The 27583-nt window shown below is 42.4% G+C and overlaps 1 protein-coding gene across 3 annotated transcripts in view; it reads right to left on the bottom strand.

The window, feature by feature from the left end:
* PTPRG (protein tyrosine phosphatase receptor type G) overlaps window positions 1-27583 on the bottom strand; it is a 704882-nt gene that overhangs the window by 109087 nt on the left and 568212 nt on the right. For all 3 annotated transcript variants that reach the window (XM_045832024.1, XM_045832025.1, XM_045832026.1), the window contains exon 8: window positions 19227-19419. In XM_045832024.1, coding sequence (XP_045687980.1) covers window positions 19227-19419 — 193 coding nt within the window. The remainder of the gene's footprint in view (window positions 1-19226; window positions 19420-27583) is intronic.

Below are 27583 nucleotides of genomic sequence, written 5' to 3'. Positions count from 1 at the left end.
ACGTATCTCCAACACTTACATCAGCACCGCATAAGTAATTCCATCACCCACATGCAGATGTAACCATTCTTATTTATCCTTTGAAATTAAAACAGCTGGGTTTTCTTTGCTGATTAAGATGACTCATGTTAATGTTTTAAAAAAGAAACCCAAGTAGAACAAAAAAAGTAGGAAGAAAATTTTTTTTAAAAATTTCACCCCAAGTTCTGGCACCCAGAGGTAAGTTTTGTTAACTTTCTGGGGAGTCAGCATCCAGATATGTATGTGAAAGCACATACATACAATGTGATGTAAATGGGGTATGGCACAGATACTACGTGTTGATTTTGCATGCTATTAAATATTCTACTACTTCTGATTTTTTCAACTGTTTAAACATAAAAACCATTCCTAGCTTATGGATGTACAAACAATGGTGGTGGGGGTCAGTGGTTTGTTGACCCCAGACCTAGAAGATAAAAGGAAGCCAAACCTTTACCTGAAACTTGTATCCTTAGCACTGAATTCTGCCCTCAGCACAGCCTGTGACCCACACTCCATGCAGCTGAGATCCTTCCATGTGGTGCTGCAGGGGGCTGACCATCTACAATAAATAACCAACTCCCTCACTAGAAATGTGAGCTCCATGAGGTTGGCACATTTTCTGGCTTGTTTGCTACATTATCAGTGATGCCAAACAGGACCTGGCCCAGAAATGAATACGGGCTCCATGAAGGGATGCTGGTTGACGGGATATATTCCTTGATCTCACAGTTCACAGGTCCTGTAGGACATGGTCCCCCCACATCTCCAAGTTCATGGCTTTCCTTTATCCTCATTTACTTGTCTCTGACAGCCCCACCCCACCCTCCGGACAATCCAGCTTCAACATCATGCTTCCCTTTGGAGGTCTTTCCTCCACCCCTCTGACTGATTCGTGAGCACCCCATGGCGAGCATCAGGCTTTTCCCCTTCGCTTGCATGGGGCATCAGGTTTTCCTGACAGAAAGAGAGAAAGTATGTTGCTCTTTGGTCAGACTACTGCTAAATATCTCACCTACAAAATCGGTATACCACATAATCCATTCCTGGGCTCATGTTCAGGAGCCTTCAGTTTGTGGGAGAAGCCTGTCCCCAAACCTTCACCTCACACCTTGGCCAAGGAGGCATTTGCTAATCAGAAAGAGCGTTCATTAGGTCTGAGAAAGTGGCAACAACCCAGTGTGCTCAGTGGCTGGGAGACGCAAAATGAACAGGTGCCCTGCATGGACCATGAAAATAAGTAGACAGCACACTAGTGTACCTGTGCTTCTGAGTTTTGCCTGCTTTTTCAGTGACAGAAACCCTTCTTTCATGTAAAACCTCCCTCAAAATCCCACATACAAAGCAGACAAAAGAAGGGAGTTTATGGAGCCATTTGGAAATGCTGGTATAAACAAGTGTGGGCTTCGGAGCCAGACCAACGCAGCGCCCACGTGAAATGGGCGGTCGGACCCAGCAACACTCTCCTCACAGGGCTGGGTGAGATGACAGGTCAGTGGGCCGGAGGCTGTCGGCCGTACGGTATTACACAAACTAGTATATTTTATATACAAAGCTGGACTTCTGCAGCAGGCCTGCGTCCACATGTGGCAGTGGTTACCTGGAGTGGCAAAGCACTTCAGACTGGGTGGGGGGCGGTGGTTGCTCACAGTTGCCTCAGTCTCCGCCATGTCCCATCGCCTGCCTTTACCCAGTCTGCCTCACCCACAGGCCTGGCCCCCTGGTCTTAGGAGCACCAGGAACTCTGTCACAGGTGCACTGCCAGACCACACACCCACCACTGCAAACTGCACCTAACACAGGGAGTCAGACACTCATCTTGACATGCCCTCTGAATAACACTGAAGGCTTTAACCGTGTGGGACGCGCCTGTAGCTGGTTCTCTAGAGAGATCTCCCCTGCGAGGTGCTCCTGACACCAGCCATCCCCTCCTTGGGCCTGATTACAGTCCCACTGGTGTCTGATTGCTTTCCACAGGATTCTTGGCCGACGCTCATGCCAGCCCCAAGAATGTCTGCCTTCATTCTGAACCACCTTTAATTATGACCCCAGACTTCGTTAAATGACAAGGCTTCTAGAAGAGCATCCAAGGTCCTGTGACTCTAAATCGATGTCAAGGATATTTTCTCAGAGGTTCCAGAAGTACATGGTAGGGTCGTCCACCCCCACCACACTCCTCTTCACTTTGGCCGTTAGGTAATATGATCCATGTGAAGTCACTGTGATTTTAAATGCCTTCAACTACTGGGGTCTAAAGGTCCTTCCAAGCACCCACAGGTCAATTACAGGTCAGAAGTCAAAGACAGCACTGCTCAAACACAGCAAGTTGGTACCAGTTCACTATTTCACAATGCTTATCAACAGAAATGGAAGTGGGGGGAACGGGCCGGGGTGGAATGCGATGTGACATCATATACCACACAGGGTGTGTCCAGGGATCAGCCCAGCCTGAGTCAGCTGAGCAGGTGTGTGCCTCCCCATAGGGACCAGGCAGGTGAGAAAGCAGGACTCTATCTCCTCTCACCAAGGAAGGGAAGGGTTCCCGTGGAGCAGAGCTGCAAGCCTTGCCTCAGATAGCTTAAATGCCTGTCTAAAGAATACTTTATCACCGCAGCTCAGCTCAAGAACCCTTGAATATGGAGCCCTTTGGGGGAACTTTTCAAAGAAATGGCTTCGGGGAAAGATTTCTCTTTTTGAAGGGCTGTATCAAAGAGGTCTAGGTAAACATGAAATACCCCAAGCAGACCATGTAGGTCTTCAAACCTGGAACCTTGGTGCTCCCTCCTCTTCCCTGCCCAAGGTCTTCTGAAAGGGGACGTGCAGGGCAGGGATGCCAGAACTGGGAGAGAGGAAATGAAAGTGGGACTCCTGCTCCAGCATTCTGGGGATTTACAGCACCCCAACAGTATCTGACTAGAGCTGCCAGCTGCCCAGGGCATGCCGTGTATTCCTCTCAGACGATCCATGTACACAGAACTGAATCCAAGAGGCAGATTCAATTATTCTCCCCATTAAAAATGAGTGAGAACACTGGGGTCCAGAGAGACCAAGTCACTGGGCTTAGCCAAGGACACAGTCAAGGGTGGGTTCAGAATTGGAACCCAGTCTGTCACATTCCACACCAGAGAGGGTCGTGTGCGTTCCACCTGCAGACACCTCCCGCATATGTTTTCTTATCTGCAGAGTAAGGATGCAGGTGTCAGGAGGGTTAGCCCAAGTGCTTAAAGAACACCCAGGGTTATGCATCTACGGTAGGCTTAGGTCCGTAATCCTTTGTGCAAAAAAGCTTCCTTCCCACTCTCTCTGCCTTCCCGAGTTTCTCTGTTCTCAGTCTAACAATTTCCAGAACAGCCTTCAACTCCCTCTAAAACTGGACACAGCCCAATTACCATTCTCCTCCATCAGAAATGCAAACTACATTTGGGTCCCTCGAGCCATCATGGGAATTCTGGGAATATACACAGTGGTGCAGGCAGACAAGCCCCGAGGCCTATACTCTGTGCCATTCTCTGCTGACACTTTAAAGAGTCCCATCTGATGAGCCTGGCTGGGGGTGGATGGGATTACACAAACCCTTACTGTAATTCAGTGGGGCTGCTGGCTCTACCATCACCTCTGTTTTAGAGGCTGAGACTCAAGACTTATCCACTCTGGAGTCAGACTACTTCAATTTTGGACATATCAGCAGCATGGTACTGGATAAATGCATAACATGCCCAGCACTTGCTGACTGATGTATAGGAAGCGTGCTGTAGGAAGTAGCTATTGTTAAATATTTACTGAACATCTGCTATATGCCAGGACCCTCTCCAGCAACTAGCCATGGAAGTGAACACAAGTTGACATGGCTCTTGAACCTCTGGAGATTATAGCCCACAGGGAGAAATGCACCAACCACCTGATCCCTACCAATTAGTTCTCTAGCTATAAGGTTGTTTGTTTGTTTGTTTGTTTTTAGATTTCACATAAGAAAAATCTTATGGTATTTCTTATTGTCTTTTTCCATCTGACTTATTTCACTTAGCATATTAACCTCTGGGTCTATCCACACTTTCATAAAGGGAAGGGTTTCTTTCTTTTTTAATGGTTGAACAATATTCCACTGTATATATACCACACTTTCTTTATCCATTCATTCATCCATGAACAACTAAGGAGTTTCCATGTCTTGGCTATTGTACATAATGCTGCAGTGCACCCAGGAGTGCAGATATCTTTCACAGTTTTTGTTTCCCTTCAGATAAATACTCAGAAGTCAAACTGCTGGATTATATGATAGTTCTACTTTTAATTTTAAAGGAACCTTTATACTGTTTTCCACATTGGCTGCACCAATTTACATTGCCACCAGCATTCTCACCAACACTTGTTATTCCTTGTCTTTCTGGTGATAGGCATTCTAATAGGCCTGAGGTGAAAGCTCATTGTGGCTTTGATTTGCATTTCCCTGATGATTGATAATGTTGTGTATCTTTTCATGTGCCCATGGGCCATCTCTGTGTCTTCTCTTATTCTAATATTAGGTCTTTGTCTCCAGTGTCTGACACAGGGCTCCTAAATCCTTAGGTGATGAGAACATTAAGGAGCATCTCTTGTTCTGTGGAGGGGACTGTGTGGGCTTCTGGATGGCCTCTGGATTGTGGCCAGTCACTGGAAAGATCAAGCCACAGTTAGAAGCCCAAAATTTTCAGCCCCACCTACACCACCTCCCCTAGAGAGGGGAGAGTGTCCAGAAATGGAGTTACTATTGATTACACTTATGCATCACAGCCTCCATAATAATCCCAAAAGTATGGGGTTCCGGGTGCTTCAAATCTGGCTGTTCACCTGTATCCTTTATCATATCCTTTAATAAACTGGTAATTGTGTTTCTCTGAGCTCTGTGAGCCACTCTAACAAGTCAATCAAACCCAAAGGGTCTTGTGGGAATCTCTTATTTGTAGCCAAGTCGAACAGAAGTCGTGGATAACCTGGGGATCTGTTTTTTTGTTGTTGTTGTTTTTTTTTTTAATTGGCTTCTGAAGTGGGGTGGGAGGAGTCTTATGGGGCTGAGGCCTCATCCTGCGAACCTGATGCTGTCTCCAGGTAGGTAATGTCAGAACTGAGTTAAACTTTAGGACATCCTGCTGGTGTTGCAGAGAATTGCTTGATGGGAAAAACTCTCACACATTTGGTGACCAGAAATGTTGGAAGTGATGGGTTCTGTGTGAAAGTACAGGAGACAGACACAGGAGATGGACAGTTGGCTTTTTCCCTACTCAGGAGGCAGAACTGGTTTTCCTCCACACCTGTGGCGTTTTCTCTATACCACCTGGTGGCATCCTCTCCATTCCATGAACAAATCCTGGTGTGTAATTCTGTTTCTCAACCCCCGACTGAGTATTAGATGCTCCATTTAGCAACTGCCATGAAGACGGCAAGTTTGAAAACTTCCATATCCCATCAGTTGTATCTGCTGTGCATGGAACAGAGCCATGCACTTAAAATATGTGCAACAGCAGCAGCCTGGGTCTGGGAAGGCAGGGGTGGACAATCAATTCTCCAGTCCTCTAAACATGTGGCTTTCACTTTCCCACATTATACTATTTCTGACCTCTCCTCCCTCCTTAAAAGTCTTTTTCCTATGCAATATTCCTCTTCCTCGCAGAGCTGAAAGCCATGGGAGGTGTCTATGTCCTGTGCAGGAAAAGGCATTGTTCAGCTTGTCGCTAAGGGAGGTGGCCAAGTTTAGAATGATGCATCTTTCCAGCCCCACTTGATGCCAACTGCTTCTCCAACACTGGGTGGAAGGCTGGATTCCATGTACCCTAGTACCCTTCCTTCCCCTTTAACTTTAAGATGCTGTGCTTTCCTGCCAAAAGGCCTAAGTGGCTTTCACTGACATCTCCCTCTTTCACTGGACACAGCACCCTTTCCACGTGGTACCTTTTAACTTTGACCATTTCCCACTGCTTTGCTCTAGTCTGGGCTCCAACTGACAATCTGTACCAGAGATCAGGGTGCAGGTCTAGGATGGGCAAATACTGAGTGGCCTTGTACTGGAGCTGGGTTTTCTCTGGCTGAGTCTCCTATTTCCCATCAATAAGATGATGTTATGGCCCCACTTATTATGAAGAAACACCTGGGTCACTTGGAGGCCCATAGCTGCCCTCAGGAACTTGAGACTATTATCTAAACACCATCCAAGATCTAAGAACTGATGAGCTATCCTTATCAGTAATCCCAATGGCCATGTCCAGTGATCATCTGGTGACCCATACTGATGGGGTTAGCCAGGCTCTATTAAACCATTGACTCTAAATGATTTTAATACAAAGAGGTCAGAGTGCCCTCATTTGTTTCAATTTGGTCCTTAAAAATGGTTTTTCTCTTAGAATAGGTATCAATGAGGCTTGGTACCTGCCTCTCTAATTAGTTCTGGTTCAGGGAGGCCTTAGGATGGGCTCCACTGTTTGGATTCCAACCCTGGTTTGACTCCTAGATGTGGCACCTGTACCAACTAGTCATTCGGTAAGGATGACCCTCTGTGGTATGGTACCATGGTCTCCCACACCTGGGAAATGGCCTCAGCAGCTCTGGGCTTGGTCAAGAGGACCCAGAGGAAAAGAGGGTGCCTGACACTAGTATGGAGAGACCAGGCTATGAAAGGCTATGCACCCCTAGTGGGGAATCACCTACGCAGCACTTGGGAGGATGGAGCTACTCAACCTCTGCCGGATGGCTACACATATGCTCCGAGGAGTCTGGGCTGGTGAAAGCCAACATTTTTCAATGGTTACACTCCTCTCTGAGAAGGCTCCTCTCTTCTGGCAAACCTTTGCAGATGCCAACTCAAAAGCATGGAAGCCACAGGGTCCCATGTACTTGATGTGTAATACCTGTTAGCATTAGTATTAGACATATAGACAGGGCCTTCAGAACACAGATGCTGGGTTGGTTTGTATTTGAAACAAAACAGTCAAAACACTCAGTGTAGTCCAAGCCAGTGCTTTGGAATCATAAAACCAGTCCAGAGAGGGCCCAGAAGTGAAGTAAGCAACCATGATGACCACTAGCTGTGCTGGGAAGAAGTGAGTCATCACTCAAGAGGACTCGACAAGGGCCTGCACTTCCAGGTCTTTACAGATGGTCTTTGGATGTCAGGCCTCCAGGGCAGAGGTGAGACTGTTTCCTAGGATAGTAAAGGGTTCTGGCCAACGTCCTTGAACCTTAGCTAACATGTGTTTATGGAATAATGAGTGGGAAGAGCGGGGAAGATAAACAGTCTGTTTCCCTGCTCTGCTCCCCGGTGATTCCAAGCAGACGCACACACAGATCTCGGGCCCTCCTGCCCCACGGGTTGTGAGTGCTAGTTAGTAAGAGGCAAGGAAAGTGAGCAGTCACTCTGGGAAAAAGAGTGCTATTGGCCTTTGTTAATTTTCACATGGTTGTTCTGGAGCACCACAGTACCCACACAAATAAATGCAATGCCAATGAGGAGTTTTCTAGCAAACAAAGAAAAGCTGAAGCCATAGGAGGGTGGCTAAGGTAGCCTCAAAGATCAAACTGCCTAACCTGCCTAGAGACTGAGAGACTAAGTAATTAGGTAACATTTATAGCACGGAGGCGATAGATGACCCTTGGCATCTGTTAGAAATATGAGGTCAATGTTTCCCCAGTCATAAAGTACTTCTGCCTGGGAGCATCCTGTTGCCAGTGCCTGCAACTTTAAATGCCTCTATTTTCTACTGTGAGGCGGTGGTATGGAGTGATTGTTACATGGGTTAGAGAAGATAGCCCTCTCTCCATGGTTTTTTTGGATAAATATTTTCATCCAAGTGGTTTATGGTCAAAGTGGAAAATGTTTTCCCAGATCCTGGGAGCCTCTCCAATTCCTGGGAGCGATGTAGAACCCTACTGCAAATGCCTGGCTGTGCTTCCACAACAGCACGCAGCCTGGACTAGATCATAAATGCCCCAACTGTGCCAACTCTTGTGAAAAGAATGTTTTTACTCCTGGCCATGTGACTTGTGGGTTAGCTTAGTGGGTCTTTGCGTCCATCCATCTATCCATCCATCCTTCCAACTGGGCCAGTAGTTACGTAGGAGCTAACAGTGAACACTGCACTCTCTCTGACACCACAAAAAAGAAGACAGCCTCACCCCTCATGGATCTTATGTGGTAATGAGACAGCTATAGATGAAAAAACACACACACACAAATGAATGTATTGTTTCAATAGTGATAAGCGTTACAAGAGAAAAGTACTGGTGCTTAGACACAAGTGGCTGGGCCAAGGTAGTTAGGAAATGCCCCTGGGGAAGGGACCCTAGAGCTAAGCTAGGAAGGCTGAGGAGGGGTCCGTTAGGCACAGAGGTGGGGCAAGGGCCTTCCAGGCAGAACAAACAGCTGGCTGGGACTGGAGGGTGTCAGTGGACTAAAGGGTAGGATGCCAAGGGAAGAAAAGTGCAAGATAGGGATGTAGAGGGGGCAAGATGTGTGAACCATGCTAAGAAATACGGATTTAATTTAAAAAGTTTTAATAATTTCAAACAATCTGGCTTTGCACTTCTATGAGCAAGAGAGCATGGTCCCCTATTCTGAAAGGAATTCTCCAGTGATCATATCACATGTAACAGGTTGTTCGGAACATACAAAGAAGCCACTGCTGACCAACACACAAGAAAGTACAATTATTAGCAGAGTACTTTCCATGCCCCAGCCTCCGTCATATATGTTGCCTACATCGATTGATTGAAAGGGCCACAAGCCAAGGAGGGAGCTATAATTATTACCTATACTTTACAGACAAGGAAACCAAGACTTCGTTACTAACTACATCAAAAAAATGTAGAAGTAAATGGCTGACCTGGAATTTGAGTCCAGGTTTGCTTGACTTCAAAATCTATATTCTTACCCAGTGCTTTGTATTTTCTCATCACTCACTCACTCATTCATTCATTCATTCATTCACTTATTCATTCATTCAGTGAACAGTTACTGTACACCTACTGTGTCTTAGGCACTGTGTTAGGCTCTGTTGATTCAAGGATGCACAAGATCTTCAGCCTAACAGGCCCCAAAGTCCAGATCAAGGGCTTGCCCTGGCTCTGCCATGAACTGAATCCATGTTCAAGGCCTCAGCAGCCTGTGCCCTGAGTACCCAAGATGACCTGCCAAAGCAAGCCAAGTAAATACAGACTGATTCCTTTTGCAAAGGAAGCATACCCTATCCCCACAAGTATGTTTAGTTGTATAGCTCCTTCATTCAGGATGGAGTAATAAAGTGTGTTGTTCAAGCCACCTGCAGACATCTAGAAAACAAAGAGAGTACCATTGTGGATTCACTGGAACCCAGCAGTCTCTTGGAAAACTGAAAGAATGCTGCTTTTGGACATAAGAAGATCTCAGTTCACATCACAGCCCTGTTAGAGTTCCTGACTGGAAGGCTCTGGATAATCACTTGCTCTCTCTGAGTCTCAGACCACTCATCAGTTAAAGGGAAACAGTCACACTGCACTTCTCTCTTTGCACACCCCCACCACCCTCCATCCAAACTGTTGGAAACCTCAGAGACTCTAGTCCAAAATCCATCCCTAAGGATCACTTCTACCCACATCCAACCACTGGCATCCTGCCTGGAAGATTTCTATCAGCCTCCTGCTGGTCTTGCAGATTCTACCCTGGTTCTCTGCAAACATTCCTCACATAACAGAGAGATAGGTTTAAAAACCTGTTCAGATCATTCTATTGCTCTGCTCAGGACTCTCCCAAGGCTTCCCACTGCTGTAAGAACACAACCCTAAATCCTTAACAATAAAAGCTTTTCCCACACTTCATCGTTGCTCCCCACCTCTCTATGCTGGTTCCCATGCCCCAGGGCTTTTGCAGATGACCTCTCTATGAATTTTGCAGAGCTGGCTCTAGTCCTATCCAGGGTAGATCCCTTCCTTGCTATCTTATCACCTTTTAGCACTTTTAGTAAACCACTGATGTGGTTTCAGAACAACAGGGAAGCTCTGTCATTGGTTGGCTCATTTGTTTCATTCTCACCACTAAAATAAACACTCAGGACGAGGAACTCTTCTCCCTTATTCCAACCCTTTTCCTAGTGTCATAGTAGATGCTCAACAAATGTTTCATAAATGAAAAGTGAGTCATGACAGAAGCTATTTTGGTGAATAAATAAAACATGAATGAACAAAAGAGGCAAGTATAGCATTTGGTACACAAACACGCTTAATGCCACCTTTTTAACCACACATGCTTCAGGTACAGCTCCTCGAGTCAAGAAATTCTCCAATGGCAGATGGAACTGTCTGACAGATGAAAAGAAATTCACTGGCTACAACACATGAAGCCAAAGTAGTTAATGCTATGTGAAGTGTCTATGCAATATTAACTTTATGCCAATCAATCAAAGGCAACTTACCCGAAGTCTTTATATATTTACCTAAAATTATAGTACTAATGGGATATCTGGCATAACCTTCAAAACTGTGAAGAACCTAGAAATTTGGACAGCCCTAAAACCAGCCCTATTTTTTGCCTTCTTTCTTAATCACTTTCAAGGTTAAAAAGAAATAGCTAAATGATAGCTATTTTTATTTACTTATTATTATTATTATTATTATTATTATTATTATTCCTCTCCTGAGGGTACTTTTTATTATTGATTTTAGAGAGAGAGGAAGGAAGACAGAGAGACAGAGACAGAGAGAGAGAGAGAGAGAGTGTGAGTCAGAGAGAGAGACACAGAGAGAGAGAGAAGAGAGAGAGAGAAGAGAGAGAGAGACAGAGAGAGAGAGAGAGAGAGAGAGAGAGGGATATCAGTCTGCTGCCTCCAGTACATGCCCCTATGGGCAATCACACCCCTAACCCTTTTGGTGTATGGGACGATGCTCCAACTGGGCCACCTGGCCGGGGCTAAATGATAGCTATTTTTAAAAGAAGGAAGTATAAAATACTCCATGGGGGCTGGATTAAAAATGTATTTTCCCTAGTAATTTGTTGGAAGTTTCTGGAAGTCACAAGATAACTTTTTGGAAGAATTTCTGGAAAGGCAGCTGCCTACAAAAGACTTAAGTGCTCATATCAGAGCTTCTTTCAATAAAAAAACAATTCAAGCTCATTAATCCTGTGAGTGGAAATGATTAAACTGAAAATAGAACAACATTAATATTTTCTCCCAAAATAGCAGAAAACCATATTTGTAATGTAAAACTCATTTAAAAAGCAATTGTGGATTTACTTCTTTGTTTGCTAATTTGGGTGGGAAATGTAATATTCTTTCTTAATGTACATTGATTTAAAATAGGCTAGTTACTTAGGCATTCTCATACAGTGGTTTATGTCCTTAGAAACTGCTTTAATCAAAACAAGAATTTAAAATGTGGAGAAAAAGGGATCCTTCCATCAGCAGAGCAAAGACCATATTCTAAAATCCATGGCAGTGGCTTAGAAGAGTTGAGGGACACAGGCAACCCGGTGTTCTCGACATTTCCTCTGCTTTCATTACATTATACAGTGTCACTTCAATTAAGTCATCAAATCAAGTTATCAGATCAAGTGGTTTTGATTCCACTGTGATTTGAACAGGTTTCATTAAATTAATAAACCATATGTTTCATGTTGTTACAAGGAAAGATATTTTTCTCTGTTCACTGTTCCAAACGTCTTCACAATAGACAGCATTCAGCACTTAATCACCAAATGCTCTTCCTTGTGCCCGGGATGTGTTGCAAAATAACTGAAATGACAGCCCATTAAATCCTCAAGTCTGCCCACATTACTTACCGATACAGGGCAGACTGGCCAACTAAATGTCCCTTTAACAATCCACCAAGCCTAAATACTGTTTCCATTTACTGGAACTAAAGCTTTTACTTCTTTATGGGTGACATCCACTATAAGTCCTTCTTCGGCAACAATACAGTATTAAGATGATGTCCCTTCCCCCTTTCTTTGGTGTCGCTCATGGCCATGCATCTCATTCTTGGCATCAAAAGACTTAATTCTGTTTTCTCTATTCCATCCAGTACATCTAATCATCCTGACAGAGGGCAGGATGGGGGCCTATTAACTTAGGCATCCCCTCACTGGGCTGCTCCATGAACAGGAGTAAATGATTGCTGCCAGAGGAATGAGGAGATAGGGTACTGCATTCAGTCAACTGAGGCTCTGCTTACACCTCTAGTGATAGCAGACACATCTAGTGGGATAGATGACTAGGTGATAAGGTCAATTGCCAAGTGCCAAGTGCCAAAGGCCAATTGCCAAGGTCTGTTAGCAAGTTAACAGACCTTGAATGGGTCCTAGGGTCTTGTAGTGGAATGGAGGAGTAAAACCAACCAATGGACACTTCCACCGTCATAGCCACTATCTTGTAGGCAGAAAATAGTTAAAGAAAACCTGTGATTACGTTTCACCTTAGTTTGAGCCATCCATTATAGCAGGGGCCATTAAACTATGGTTTCTGGGCCAATCCAGCCTATCACCTATTTTTGTAAATTAAGATTTTTTATATTTCTACATTCAGCCATTTCTAAATTGTCTATGGTTGCCTTCATGTTAGTGTGGCAGACCTAAGCAGTTGCAACAAAGACCGAAGAACTCATTACTTGGCACTTAAACAAAGAAGTTCACTGACTTCTGTCCTATTTAATTAATTTATTTTCCTTTCTTCTGTGACAATAACCCAATAAACACATAGCTCCATGCTCAACATCCGAGTTCTCCTAGGCACTGAAAACTTCCTTAATGATCAGGTAGAGAATGTCAATCAGACAGAATTGATTCCTTTTGAATTACCTGAAAATTACAGAATACCATCCTTCTCTTTTTGAAGTCCTATATTGGCTCTTTATTGCTTAGATCTCTAAAGTCAATCAACTAAGTCCTCCAGGCTGACTGACAATGGCCAGCATCTGTGGTTGGCTTTTTGCATGTAGTACCCTGGAATTAAACTTGAGTTTTCTTGGGGTGGGGGGGAGTATTTGGTCAGGTGACCATGGTTCCATTGCATGTGCATTTAAAAACAAATAGGGGCATCATTACTCATTAGGGATGTGCAAATCAAAACCCAAGAGATACTACATTACATTCACTAGGATGGCCAAAATAAAAGAGGTATAACAAGTGTTGATGAGGATGTGGAGAAATCAGAACCCTCCTACACTGCTGATGGGAATGTAAATTGGTGCAGACACATTGGAAAATAGTTTGGTAGTTTTTTTCAAAACAGTAAATGCAGTTACTGCATGACTCAGCAACTTTACACATGGTTTATATCCAGGAGAATTGAAAATTATGTCCACGCAAAAACTTAAATATGAATGTTCACAGCAGCACTATTCATAACAGCCAAAGTGGAAAAAACTCAAATGTCTATCAACTGATAAATGTATAAACAATATGTGGCATATCCATTCAATGGTACAGTATTTAGTCATAAAGTGGAATGAAGTTATGATTGATACATGCTTAAGTATGGATGAACCTTGAAACTATGCTAAGTGAAATGAGCCAGACACAAAATGCCATATATTGTATGATTCCATTTACATGAACAATCCAGAATAGGCAAATCCAGAGAGACAGAGAGTACATAAGTGGCTGCCTGGGGCTGAGGAAGTTGGGGGAAGGTGTGAAAAAGAAAAGGAAAGAGAACAGGAATGACAGCTAATGGGCATGTTGTTTCTTTGTGGGGTGATAAAAATGTTCTGAAAGTAGGTAGTTCTGGTGACTGCACAACTCTGTGAATGTAGTAAAAACCACTGAAGTGAACACTTTAAAAGAATGAACTTTATGCTATGTGAATTAAATCTCAATAAAGCTGTTATTAAAATATAAAACAAACAGACTTTTTTGCAAAAAAAAGTAAGCTACAATACATGTATATGAGAACATCATGGATAAATTTTAAAATCCTAAAATCAACTTCTGAAGTGATCAGAGGTTGCTTGGAGTAGAGGACAGGAGAGAAACTGGCTGCAAATGGGCATGAAGGATCTTTCTGGGGTGATAAAAATGGCTATACAACTATAAATTTACTAAAAATTACTAAACTGTACATTTGTAATAGCTGAATCTTATGGTATGTGAATTATGCCTAGAAAAAAAAGGCTGTAAAAACAGTAACTTTCATACACTGCTGGTATTGGGTTGGCCAAAAAGTTCATTTGGCTTTCTCAATCAGATGGCTCTAGTAGTGCTTAGTTGCCTTTAATTTCATTTAAAATAATTTTGTTAGAGTGTATTGTGACAGCTATCATATAAATGTGCATTTAAAAATTTATCACACTTGGTAAATTTTTGTGTACCCATTTTAATATTGAAGATGAAAGAAAATATGCAACATTTTTAGCATATTATGCTTTATTATTTCAAGAAAGGTAAAAATGCAACTGAAACACAAGAAAGATTTGTGCAGTATATCGAGAAGGCTCTGTGACTGAACGTGTCAAAAGTGGTTTGTGAAGTTTGGTGCTGCAGATTTCTTGCTGGATGATGCCCAACGGTCAGGTAGACCTGTTGAAGTTGATAGCAATCAAATTGAGACATTAATTGAGAATGGTCAGTGTTTTACCATGTGGGAGATAACTGACATACTCAAAATGTCCAAATCAATAAAGTTATTGGTAAAAATGAAACATGTCTCTTTTATTTTATGGAAAAAAACATACAGATTTTTTGGCCAACCCAATACATACAATCATTTTGAGAAACTGTGGAGCAGTGCATGTAACCCAATCTGCACACATATGTGTATGCTGGGCTGCAGTCTTTTTACTCCTGGGTGCATACCCTATGGAGATGTGCCCATATGCTTATTAAAAAACATATTCAAGAATTTTCACTCGTTACAATTTTGGTCAATATAGAGGCATAGGTAAACATGGCTTGCCACCTTGCACAACCACAGCAAAAATTACAACTAAACTACAAAACAACTATTACCCAGAATCGTCAGAAAATCAAGCTGTATGGAAGTCCGACAACCAAGGAATTAAAGAAGCCACATTCAACCAGTCAGGTAGGTGGAGTGAAGGAGTGGAAAGGCCTGGAAAGGTGCTGACTCAGAATTGGAGGTCCCACACCCAGGTGTGGTGGATAAAAATTGGAAGGGATCAGGAGCAAAGGATCTCAGCCCCATACAAGACCACCCAGTCAAGGGCTCCAGTGCCGGGAAGATAAGTCCCCATAACTTCTGGCTGTAATAACTAGTGGGGGTTGGGAACAGTTGAAGAAACTGTGGATTCTCAGGAGTCTCCTCTTAAAGGGTCTGCAACTGACTTAGGACTTACACAGACTCACTCCATCTGGGTTCCGGCACCAAGGCAGCAGCACCAGCAGCATATGGGGAGAAACTGAAGTGTCTGGCACCTGGGTGAGTACCAGGGAATAGCTTCCTCAAGGACAAAACTCTAGAGGCCAGGCAGCAGCATTGTCCACTTTGTGAGCCCTGCCCTACACAGAGTCACATAGTGGTGACACCATATCTGAGACTTCATCAACGTGGTTTACACAGGTTGCCCTGCACTTGCAATCACCTAAGGCTCCACTCCATTCAACTTGTCAGTGTGCTTTTCTACAATAGGCCATGCTCATAATAGAGGGAATCAAAGCAGCTCTGCTTAGTGCATAGAAACAAACATGGGAGGCTGCCAAAATGAGAAGGCAAAGAAATATGGCTCCAATGAAAGAAGATAACAAAACTCCGGAAAAAGAACTAAACAAAGTGGAGCTAAGCAACCTATCAGATGCAGAGTTCAAAACACTGATTATTAGGATGCTCAAAGAACTCACTGTGTACTTCAACAGCATAAAAAAAGACCCAACAGAAATGAAGGTTACACTAAGTGAAATAAAGAAAAAAGTATGTAAGAGGAATAAAAGGTAATGGAAAAATACAATCAAGATCAAATAAACTTAAAAAAAAAAGAAAAAAATTTACAGGGCACCAACAGTGGAGTGGATGAAGAGGAGAATCAAGTGAATGATCTGGAACATAATGAAGTAAAAATCATTCAGTCAGAACAGCAAGAAGAAAAAAGAATCTCCCCCACCTCAAAACAAAGATGGGATAACTTCAAACATACTAATATGTGAATCATAGAGATGCTGGGAGGAATAGAAAAAGGGCAAGAAATTGAAAACTTATTTGAAAAAATAATGAAAGAAAACTTCCCTAATTTGGTGAAGGAAATAGATGTACAAGTCCAGGATGCACAGAGAGACCCAAACAAGATGGACCCAAAGAGGAACACACCAAGACACATCATAATTAAAATGTCAAAGGTTAAATACAAAGAGAGAGAAAGCAGCAAGAAAAAAGCAGAGAGTAACCTACAAAGGAGTGTCCATAAGACTACCAGCTGATTTCTCATAAGAAACTTTGTAGGAAAGAAATATTCAAAGTGATAAAAAGTAAGGACCTACAACCTACAGATTACTCTGTCCAGCAAAGCTATCACTTAGAATGAAAGGGCAGATAAAGAGCTTCCTAGACAAGGTAAAGCTATAGGAGTTCATCATCACCAAGCCATTATTATGTGAAATGATATAGGAAATTAAGAAAAAGAAGATGAAAACTACGAACATTCAAATGGCAATAAATTCCCAACTATCAATAATTGAACCTAAAAAACAAACTAAGCAAACAAGCAGAACAGAAACAGAATCACAGATATGGAGATCACTTGGAGGGTTATCAGCAGGGAGGGGGACCTGGGAAAATGGAGGATAAGGTACACGGATTAAGAAGTACAAATTGATAGGTACAGAATAGACAGGGGGAATGTACTGTTAAGTTTAAGTACAGTATAGAAAATGAAGTAGCCAAAGAACTTACACACGTGACCCAGGGACATGAACTAAGGGAGGTGGAATTGCTGGAGGGAATGTGGGGTACTGGGTGTAGTGGGGCAAAGGGGGAAAATTGGGACAACTGTATAAGCATAATGAATACAGCATAGTTAAAAAAATAATTTTCATAATCACCAATATGTGGAAATAAATCCATATGTTCATGTCCATGGAAAAGGATAATAAATTCAGGCAGAATCATACAGTGAAACTTAGCAATAAAAAAGAACAAACTGCAACTACGTGCAAGAGCATAGATGACTCTCAAAACCAGAACAACACAGGAGCAAGACACAAAAAGGACATCCAGGCTGTTTCCGTTTATATGAAACATACCAGCATAATACCAGCTCTTGTCAGAGCTCACTCCTGGTCATGGTTATCCTTAGAGACAGTCTGTGACCAGGAATGGGGAGATGGAGGTTCTCCTCGGAAGTTGGTGATGTAAGCTTCTTGATCTGGGTGTTTATTATTCAAGTGTATTCAGTTTGTGAAAATTTATCAAGTTGTGCACGTATTATGTGCTTGCTTTTCTGTATGTTACAATCCCATATTATGTTTCAAGAAGAAATTGGAGTGCACATACATCTCTGTCTGCTCTAGAAAGATCACAAAACCTTTTAATATTCACACATCTTAGGAGTCAGCCATGGACACTGTGATAATTGCCACCAACCTTGTGGAATGAAGAACTGATCCCCTACATTTAAGGATGGGTCCATGGCTCTGCTCAAATTCACAGAAAGGCCCTTCTTTGGAGGCTCCTGCCCACTTCAACAATAGTGTAATGGAAACCATTACCTTCACTTTCTTGGGTAATAAGGGCCACACATTATCTTTGCACAGCTGATATATATTGTGTCCTCAGCCATTTTTTAGGAAAGAACGTTATAACTGTTAACCTCAGCAATTCTGACCTGCCAGATCTGGTACTCCCTTGCGATATAAATTCCCATCCTCTACATCCTCTGTGTTCATCTCTCACAAAACAGCCAGTCCCTAAGAGCTTTCTGTTTCCCAAGCAAGTTCTCTTGGGAGAAAGGTTTCAAGTTCAGTTGTTTTCTTTTATTTTTAGCTTGGTTAAAAAAAATAGCCCAATGGGGTTTTCTGTGCTGGCCCAATCTAAGATATTTTACAGGTCTGTGTGCTTCTTAGCTCTTCCATTGTTCCAAGTTGACAAACGATGCCCTTGACAAAGTGTCCATCCCAAATTACTGGGATCTCAAGCAGTTCTTGATGGAACCAGCCAGACGAGTTCTACTCACAAACCTCAAACAAAATCACAAGGAGAGGAAGGAGATGAGCACATTCTTAAACATCCTTTCCTCTTGTTTTAGCTCCTTTTCAAATATATAAGCCTGGAAAATGGGCTCATTCTTATCATCAAAGTGCAAGTCAATGCAGTTATTTATGGGACAGAAACTCATGGCCCCATTCCCACTAAAGTCACATGCCAGTATCCTGTTCCATTTTATTGGGAGTGGGGACACTCTCAAAACAAAACCTCCCCATGTAACTCACCACACTAAAAATTCCAGTGTTTAATAAACAACACAAGCTCTCCCCACATTACCCAAGCTCACAATTTCGAAGAAGGCAAGCATTGGCTTGGGAGAGATCCATACAAATGCTTTCTTACTCCTTTCTCCCGTCCAAGTACTAGGACATGGATCTGGCTTATTCCTCTGAGTGCTTCCCAAGCTCTAAGCCACAATTACCACAAATCACAGAGCCTGAAAGGAGGGCTGCTAGGGTGCAGTCAGACTTTCTAGTTTCCTGGGAGAAAAATTCATGGTCACTTCATATAAGAAACTAGAAATGAAACATATTAGGTGTCTGAAAATTAGAAACTTATGTTTATCAGGCATGGAAATTAAACCGTTAAGTGAGAGTTTAACAAGGCCATGTGTTGTCCAGTGGGGGCAGAGCTGAAGGTGGAGCCCTGCCTGGTGCGGGTGTTGGTAGGAAAGCTGCAAACCAGGGTACAGGGAGCAAGTCCAGGGTCCTGATATTTGAGCTCAGAGGTAAGCTCCTGATCCCAGCAGGAAAAGAATTCAAAAGTAAGAGCTCCAAAAGTTTTCTTTAGAAATAAACTAACTAGTGTTGATGTCACAAGGTAAAGTATCAGACAGAATGCCTAATATATTACTAGTCAAAAGGGCAATTCTGAACATATCGCTTTAACTGAAGTTATTCCCACAACTGCTTGTACTTATCATCTAGGTAAGTCTCTTCAGCAGAGAAACATATGCTCTTAACATCATGTTCCAATTCTTGGCTGGTTTTGAAGTCCTTTTAATTTAAAGTAATTGATGATAAGGAATCTTTCTCAGGGCAAGGGCACTTTACCCAAACATACCTTTAGAGGCTTCTGTCCCCAGTGGGTTTTCTAAGAAGTCTGTCATGTCATGGTTCCAGGCATCACGGACGGCGGACTTGGACACCACCCTGTCATTCAGCCCTTGCTGTGGTCGAAAGTTGTTTCTCAGATACTCCACTGACTTGACATGGTCTTGCTGCTCCGTGGTAAAGATAGAGTAGAAAGCCTCGAGCTAGACAGAGAACAAGATTGGGGAGACAAAAAGAACATCAATTAGAAAAGCTCTGTGGTTCAAAGCATGTGGGAGTGACAAGAACACAAAAATGGTAGGATGTGCCTCATGCCAAGTCTGACGAACCCTGTAGGACACAGGCTGCCAGCCAGAATCCCTGTCAACAGGCTAATCTGGCTGAGGTTTCTGTCCTACCAACTAACCAGGAAAACACTTCATTAGAAGGTGTACAAAACTCTTAGTTTGTGTCTCAGACAGTAGTCCCAGATTTTCTGCAGTTTCCCCTCCCCACCTGCCGTGGGTAAGACCTTCAGTATTATGGGAACAGGGTATTGGTGAAACTGGTAGGTTCCAGAGCCAGACAGCTTGTGTGAAAATTCTAGCTCCATGGCTCAACCACTCTGTGACGCTAAGAAAGGTGCTTAACTTCTCTGAACCTCAAATTTCCTCAATAAAATGGTGATAATTATAGCAGCATCTACTCCATAGGGTATAAGTCAGCATTATATGAGCTAATGTATGTACAGTGCTTAAAACAGTTTCTGGCACGAGACCTCAATAAATATTACTGACTTAATTCATACTAAGCATCTCCTTATATACTAGGGATGATACAGTGCACCAGTGGCTAAATGCATGGCATGCAAATCAAATTGCCCACCAAGGCCAGCATTCACCAGGTGCATAATAATGGTCAGATAGTCAAGCTTTCTGTAACTCAAGTTTCCTTATCTGTAAAACAGATAAAATACCAGTATCTATCTTATCAGGTTATGGCAAAGATGAAAATTGATGCAAATCACTTAGCACCTAGTAAGACCTCAGTAAAGCCTGGCATCTATCATTATTAACATTATTAAGAAACATCTTCCACCAAACTGCTGACCAAATTTATGGGAAAGCAAAGAAAAAACATTCATAACTCCAGGATCCTATTTCTATGATCAAAAATGATTCCCCTTGGCCTTCAGCATTCTGCTCATGGGAACAGGTCATACGAGGGGTGGGAGGCTGGGTGGCAGAGGTTAGTTCCCAATGGATCACAAAGTTATTCTTGTCACCAAGTAAATGGACTGTAACCTAACATTGCCAGCCACCAAAAATGTCAATTCCTTGATGTGGGGGAAGAAAACAGAGTGAAGGAAAGAGAAACTGATTGAACTCTTTCTGAACCACCTGGCTCTGTGAATGCTAAATCAGAACACTTCCTGCAGGAGAGCAGGACAAGGTGAGCTGGCAGTAGAAAGATGCTTCCCCAGCGGGCACTGAGTGGCTGCCCTCTGCTGCAGAACCAGAAGGTGGGTAACACCACTGCATAAATAAACAAGAGAGTTGGTACCTTGGCTTCTCAGAGGCTCCTGTCCCCAGTGGGTTTCTTGAAGCCTGGAACTAACCCCAGCATTTCTCCAATAGCTTCTGAGAAGCAGGCAGAAAACAACCTGCTTCCAGTGTGAAACTCCCTCCCTTTGCATCAGAGAGCATAACTACATAAATAAAGTAGGTAGTGATTTTAGCCAAGACAAATCATTCAAGTATATGGATTCGCCTATTATTCCACCTTCCCTCCAATTCTGCAAATGTGAAGTGATAATAAACCATGAAACCTTTTCTGCTTTTTCATCAAGGTAATAGAACCAGATGGTCTCTCAACCAGCCTAAAAGCAAAAGTAGCGCTTTTTTCCTGTTACTTGAATTCTCTACTATTCACACAACTTTTCTGCTAACAACTCATATCATTGCTATGTAGAATTAGCCTTTTCTCCCCATTCTTCCTTCAGATATTCCTTCTTTATTTATAGTGAAAGAAGAAAGGCAATAAAAGCAGAAAACATTTAAACAATTGGATGGTTTACTCTGCCCAAATAGGCCCCATTTGGATGAAGATAACTGAAGGTGTTAAAAAGAAAAATCACTAAGCACGACACACTTGCTTGATAGGATAACCAAAATCCAAACTGAATACATCCAAAAATGGGAAGGTTTCAGACTTTCTTAGATAAAATAACTTCTTAAAATTACATGAAGGGAATTAAAGACCCTCTGGAGACAGTCTAGGGAAAGACCAACCAAAATGATTAAAGGGATGGAGAATAAATCCTGTGTGGAAAGGTTAGAGGAAGCGGGATTGTGTAGCCTGAAGAAAGGCGAATGTAGAGTAATTTGATTAAAGGCCCTTGGATGTGGAAGATGCTGACCAGCTCTTCTCCATGTCCAAGAAGGCCAAGTAAGAGGAAATTGGTTTAAATTAAAGCCGTAGGGACGTGAGTTGAATAGAGGAAGGAATTCTTTAACATTCAGAGAGACTTAAAAAAATAGACTGTGCTGCCATACACAGCAAGTTAGACTGGTAATTTTCTGGAAAAGACAGCCATCTGTCCTGACATACCTTAATCTCTCAGATGCCAGGAGAGGACGTCCTGGGACACGGTCTGAGCAATACCATCAAAGGTTTGTTTATTCCCCACAATATTTGGTTCTTTCACAAGTTGCATTGGTTCTAAAAAGTTTATTGATGCCTTAGGAAAGAATTAGTCATATAACTATAAAAACAGGCCAGCCAGGTTCTGAATTTAACACAAAAATGCTTTTGCTTAAATTGCTTCTTACAGCCTAATGACATACTATGGCTTAAAAGCTCTGCCACTTCCTTGTCATTAACTCAACTTGCCCAAAGATTTTGAAGGGAGGTTATGATGGTTCTAAGAGTGAACCAGTGACCTGAACAATATTATATTGTTAATGGGATTATACCTTTGATAGACAGTCACACAAAAGAGGAAAGGGAGGACAAGCTTAGCGGACTCATCAAATACCCTGTCATTCCTCTAAGTTGAATGAAAATTGCCAGTAGCCTCTCCCATTGGTACCAGGCATGCCTGGCTATTAAATGGAAACCCGTATGATTCCTGGACTGACAAGAGGAGTCTATAGTTTTCACTTTGGCAGTAAGCAGTGATCATCTGGGCCAGAAAGCTACTGAAACACTGGTCTCTCTCCCTTAGCAGCAGTTTTGCTTTCTGAGATTTCAGTTACTTGTGGTTGGCCACAGTCTGAAAATATTAAAAAAAATTCCAGAAGTAAACAATTCATAAATTTAAAACTGTCTACCATTCTGAGTATTGAAATGAAATCTGCCGTCCTGCCATCCTGCCTGGGACATGAATCATCCCTTCTTCTAGCATCTCCATGCTGTAGATGGTACCTGCCCATTAGTCACTTAGTAGCCATCTCAGGTATCAGATAAACTGTCACAGTATCACAGTGCTTGTGTTCAAGTCACCCTTGACTTAATAATGGCCCCAAAGCATAGCAGTAGTGATGCTGGCAGTTCAGATACACCACAGAAAAGCTGTAAAGAGCTTCCGTTACGTGAAAATGTGTGTGTACACACACACACACACACACACACACACACACACACACACACACACATATAGTATATGTAGGGTTTGGTGCTATTCGCAGTGTTAGGCATCCACTGGAGATCTCGGAACATATACTGGCAGGCAAAAGGAGACCACCATGTACCATAGGACAGATGCTTCTGGTTGCCCCTTGATCCTTACCCTTGCCTTGAACATTCTCTCAAGGTGAAACAGACCACCAACTGAGCCTCCACTTTTCCAATTCCCAGGGATGCCATTTATGGAGCCTACAGTGAGGAAGTGCCTCCTAGAGCTGTGCGGCCCAGCAGCCTCGCCTAATGCGTCAGCCACAGAACAACCTATACAGTGGTGCTTCTCTGGGCCTCTCACCAGCTTTCTGTTCAGCTCCCCTAGATCTGGTTAACAGCCACACAGTGATGTTTTAAAATGTACGTGACATCATGTCACCCGTTCAATACCTAATGATCTGTGGGGCCCGAATGATCTGGCTTGTGCCTGTTTTTCCAACCTCAAAACTCTTACTGTTGCCCTGGCCAGGTCGCTTAGTCGGTTGGAGCGTTGTCCCATATAGCCAAAGGTTGTGGGTTCAGTCCCTGATCGGGGCACGCATGGAAGGCAACCAATCAATGTTTCTCTTGTCAATAAAAAATATATCCTCAGGTGAAGATTAAAAAAAAAAAACAAATACAACTCTTACTTTTGCTACCTGGGTTCAAAGCCCTGTTTGTAATCCCTACTTGCTAAAGGCACGACCTCATTCCAAGTATTTAATGTTTCTGAGCTTCAGTTTTCTTACTTCTATAATGGAGACAACAGCACTGTCTACCTCATGTGTTTTTTGTTACTATTAAATGAGTTACTACATATAATGTGTTTGGCATAATTCCTAGCACACAGTAGGTAGTCAAGTATTATTATCATTACTACTTACTGTTATTACTACTTTATGGGGCATGTGGTGCTCGTCACTGCACTGCAAACTTCCAACAACTGAAAGATGCTCCATCTCCTTCTCCCTTCTCTTCCTCTTTATGATATATTAATACATCTATCAAGCCCATATGCACTATACAAATATTTTGGTTTCTAACTTATTTTTAGCTTAACATAACATTATTAATAACAATATTATTACGCTATCAATACTAGCAGCTAATACTTACTGAGTGTTTATTATGTGAAAGGCATTGTGCTAAAAGTCTTATGTGCTTTCTCTTACTTAATCCTCACAGAAATCCTGCAAGGTTGGTGATACAATCATATCATGATTATATTTGACTAGTGATGAAACTGGGTTTAGAGACATTAAGTAACTTGCTGAAGATCACACAGGAACCAAGAGGTAACTCTTTTCATGCTATCAGCCACTCCCTGCCAAATGCACGACAGGCCTGTAGCATCACTCACTGAGAGAGCAACACTGCAGGAAGAAACCGAACACGGTGATGGCAGAGGCCCCAAACAATGCCTCTGAGCTAATCCCCAAAGACCATTCATGCAGGACGCCCCCTCTTGGCAACCTAAGCCTATCTGCACTTTGGATTCTCTGGAAAGAAAGAGCCTGTGTGTGGCCAGCACAGAATGACCTGGGCAGCGTGAACAAGGTGGAGGCATGAGGGAAAATGCCGCCACCACCCGAGCCTGCATCGTATTCACCTCACTCTTCCAGGCACAGGTAATAAACACACTAGAATTTATCTTTACTTTAATATAACTAATGAAGACTTTATCATATAGTAAAAACAAATGAAAGTTCTGACTTCTATAATATTAAATTGACTTTTTAACTTTTGAAGTGAACATGTAAAACATTTCTTTCTTTTATCCTTGCTCAGGGAGTTGTAATTACATTTTAACTGGTGCTGCTTCAAGAACAATTTTAACCTTGAATTGCAAATGTGTTAGCTGAAAGTGTATATAAATCATTTCAACTTAGTTTTTATTATAAAAATATTACAGAGAATAATTAGTTTTTAATCTGTTAGTTTGAATCAAAGGGAAGCTGAAATCTATTCATGCCCATCATGTGCACCAAGAGATCTCGTCCACAGAACTGGGAGAGTGCCACTGTAGCTGAGGGTGGAAATGAGAGAAAATCAAAAGTAACAACATTCTGTACCTTGAAAAGGCTGATGTGTATAGTATTTTATGGAATGGGTATATAATGGCAATTAAATAATGCCAGAGTCTGTTATAAGCATAATAAAAAACTCCAGGATAAGCATTAGGAACTGAAATGTCATGCCTAAGGTCAAGGACACACTTTAGCTTCACCATACATTTGACAGGTGACAGAGGAGGTGCTGTGTTGTTGGCTCATTATTAAACAAGACAATAATGATGGAATATTAAATTCTCAATAGCCTGGAGCCTCCAAAGGTTTACTTATTGAAACATCATTGCAAAAATAAAATCCAAGAATAGCTAGCTAACTACAAACCATGATACCGCCCTCCCCCTTAGCTACAGAGAGCTTTTCAGGAAGGTGATTATAGAGAGGCTGTCTACAGAAGGGAAAGGATTTAACCATAATTAACAAAGAAAGCTATCTGTGTGGATTAATAATGACACCTTCACCCCACCATTTAGAAAACCTTCATTCACACGCAATGCCCATTATGTCGTGTTGGAATAGAAGCTTTCTGAATTAAGTGATTCATTAGTTATTGTGGCCTTGAGAGAAACAGTAGAGCTGCAACAGCCAGCAGCCATATGTGGCTATTCCACGAGGGAGGGATGTGGTGAGCCCTACGCATTGAAATAATAATCATTTCAAAAACATTGGGCTAAATCAAATATGGTAAAATTAATTTCACCTGTTTCTCTTCACATTTTTATTGTGGTTACTGGAAAACTTTAAATGATGTATGTGGGTTTCACTTTATTATATTGGATAGCACTGCCCTACAGCCTGGGTGATCACTTAATAACAGCAATGAAAAACCGGCCCAGGATCTTCTGAGCACTTCCTGTGGTGCCAGGCACCAGTCCCAGCATTCTACACACATTCCACCATTTCATCTTTGTGATGACTCCACACAGTCAGTACAATTATCACGCCCATTTTACATATGAAACTCGAGGCAGAGAGTAACAGAGGAGTTGAGTAATTTGTCTGAAAAATGGACCCAGGAGTGGAACCCCAAGCAGTTAGGCTCCAAATGGAACATGGTATTAACTCCAGAGAGTTGCTCCACTGTGTATGAGAAAGAGAACTCTGGTTTAAAAAACAGAAGTCATTCAAATAAACTTTCCCTATTGGCTTGTGCTTATTGTTGGCGGGGGGGGGAGATCAAACATCTACAAGCAAAGAAACTAGACATGTTTAGACATTTACTGCTGTTTTGATTGAGTCTTCAAGAAGCACTTAAATATAATTCATGCTAAGGAAAATTACAGGCAGCGTCATATTGAACTACAGGAAATAAACAGTCCTGGAAGGAGGGTTGGGACAGTCTCAAATGGCCAAAGCACCGTCATTTGAGAGCTACCGTTTTAGAAGAAAACACATCCTGGTACACTGGACTCAGGGTGATCATGTTGTCTGACTGGTCATGAACACAGCGTAGGCACCTGTCTCAATGTGTCTGTTCCCTGGACCCCTACACCAGGACTGAGTGTCACCACTTTGTTTGGGTGTCAAAATCATGGCATGATTTTTGCTGGTATTAGCAGCAGGTGTTGAATGGAGCCACATAAGCTATCCTGACTGCTGGCCAACAAAGACTACGTGGGATTTCATTAGCAACACTGTATTTAATTCTCGATTGTCACCAAGTCAGTCAGGGTTCACTGGCTGCAGTGCTGGGTTGAATGTCCAAGCAGATTCACAAAACAGAACAAAAGAGAAAAAATAAGCAGTTTTTCATATTTACTCTGGAAGATTTCAAAGAAATCCACATCATGCAAGTCAACAGATTGTGCCAACCACTGTATTTTATGGTGAACCCATTCTCATTCTCACAGCTTCAGGCCTGCCTGCTGCGTAGGAGAGGTGGCAGAGCGAGAAGGATGAGGGCTGGGGATATCCTGTTTCTAAGAGAAGCAGACATGGAGCTGTCCACTCAGCTTTTCCAAATTGGCTGTTCACCCTTCTGAAATGAACAAGCTGTGCTAACTTCAGAAAGCATGTTGGCAGGGCTGAGGGAGGGTCTCAAGCGATAATACGATAATGCATGGATGGCTAGCGCCTTCCTTTCCGAGGGCTGACAGAGCTGTGACCTCCATGCAGCTAGCAGCAGGGATCCAGTCTGGCCACATAAAAATGAGCTGTTTTCCTCCCCTGGGAGACCAGCAGGGATATATGAAGCTGTGCCTGATGAAAGGAAAGTATTTTCTGAAGATGGGTTATAGTAAAAACATGGGGAAGCTGGTATGATTAACTTATTTCTTTACTATTTCCCTGAAACAGTAATTAATTGCTACACAGAAGTCATCTATTAAAAGTCAAAGAGAAAATCTCTTTCATCATTTCTTCTCTTTGAGAATTTGGGTGGCAGGGAATTTGAGGGTAAACCAATCTTAACAAAGAAAGGCCCCGTTACCAAATGTCAAAATGCTTCTAATTGACCAGACATCCAAACCTAAAACTCTGATACTACAATGACACCCAGGATAGTTAATGGTCCTGATTTCTCTCCAACTTAACAACTACCACTCTTTGTCTCTGCCCTTCATAGGGCCAGACCTGTGTATCTTAACAACATTATGGCAGGCCTTTATATGTTTGAAGACAAAAGCATTTATCTTAATCCACAAGGATTCCTTTTCAAAGCTCC

Source organism: Phyllostomus hastatus, unplaced genomic scaffold (assembly GCF_019186645.2).
Source record: "Phyllostomus hastatus isolate PE091 unplaced genomic scaffold, TTU_PhHast_1.1 phas_contig_16, whole genome shotgun sequence".
In the NCBI taxonomy this organism is placed as follows: domain Eukaryota; kingdom Metazoa; phylum Chordata; class Mammalia; order Chiroptera; family Phyllostomidae; genus Phyllostomus; species Phyllostomus hastatus.
Note: the sequence above shows the minus strand (reverse complement) of the source record. Positions and strands in the feature narration are given on the sequence as shown.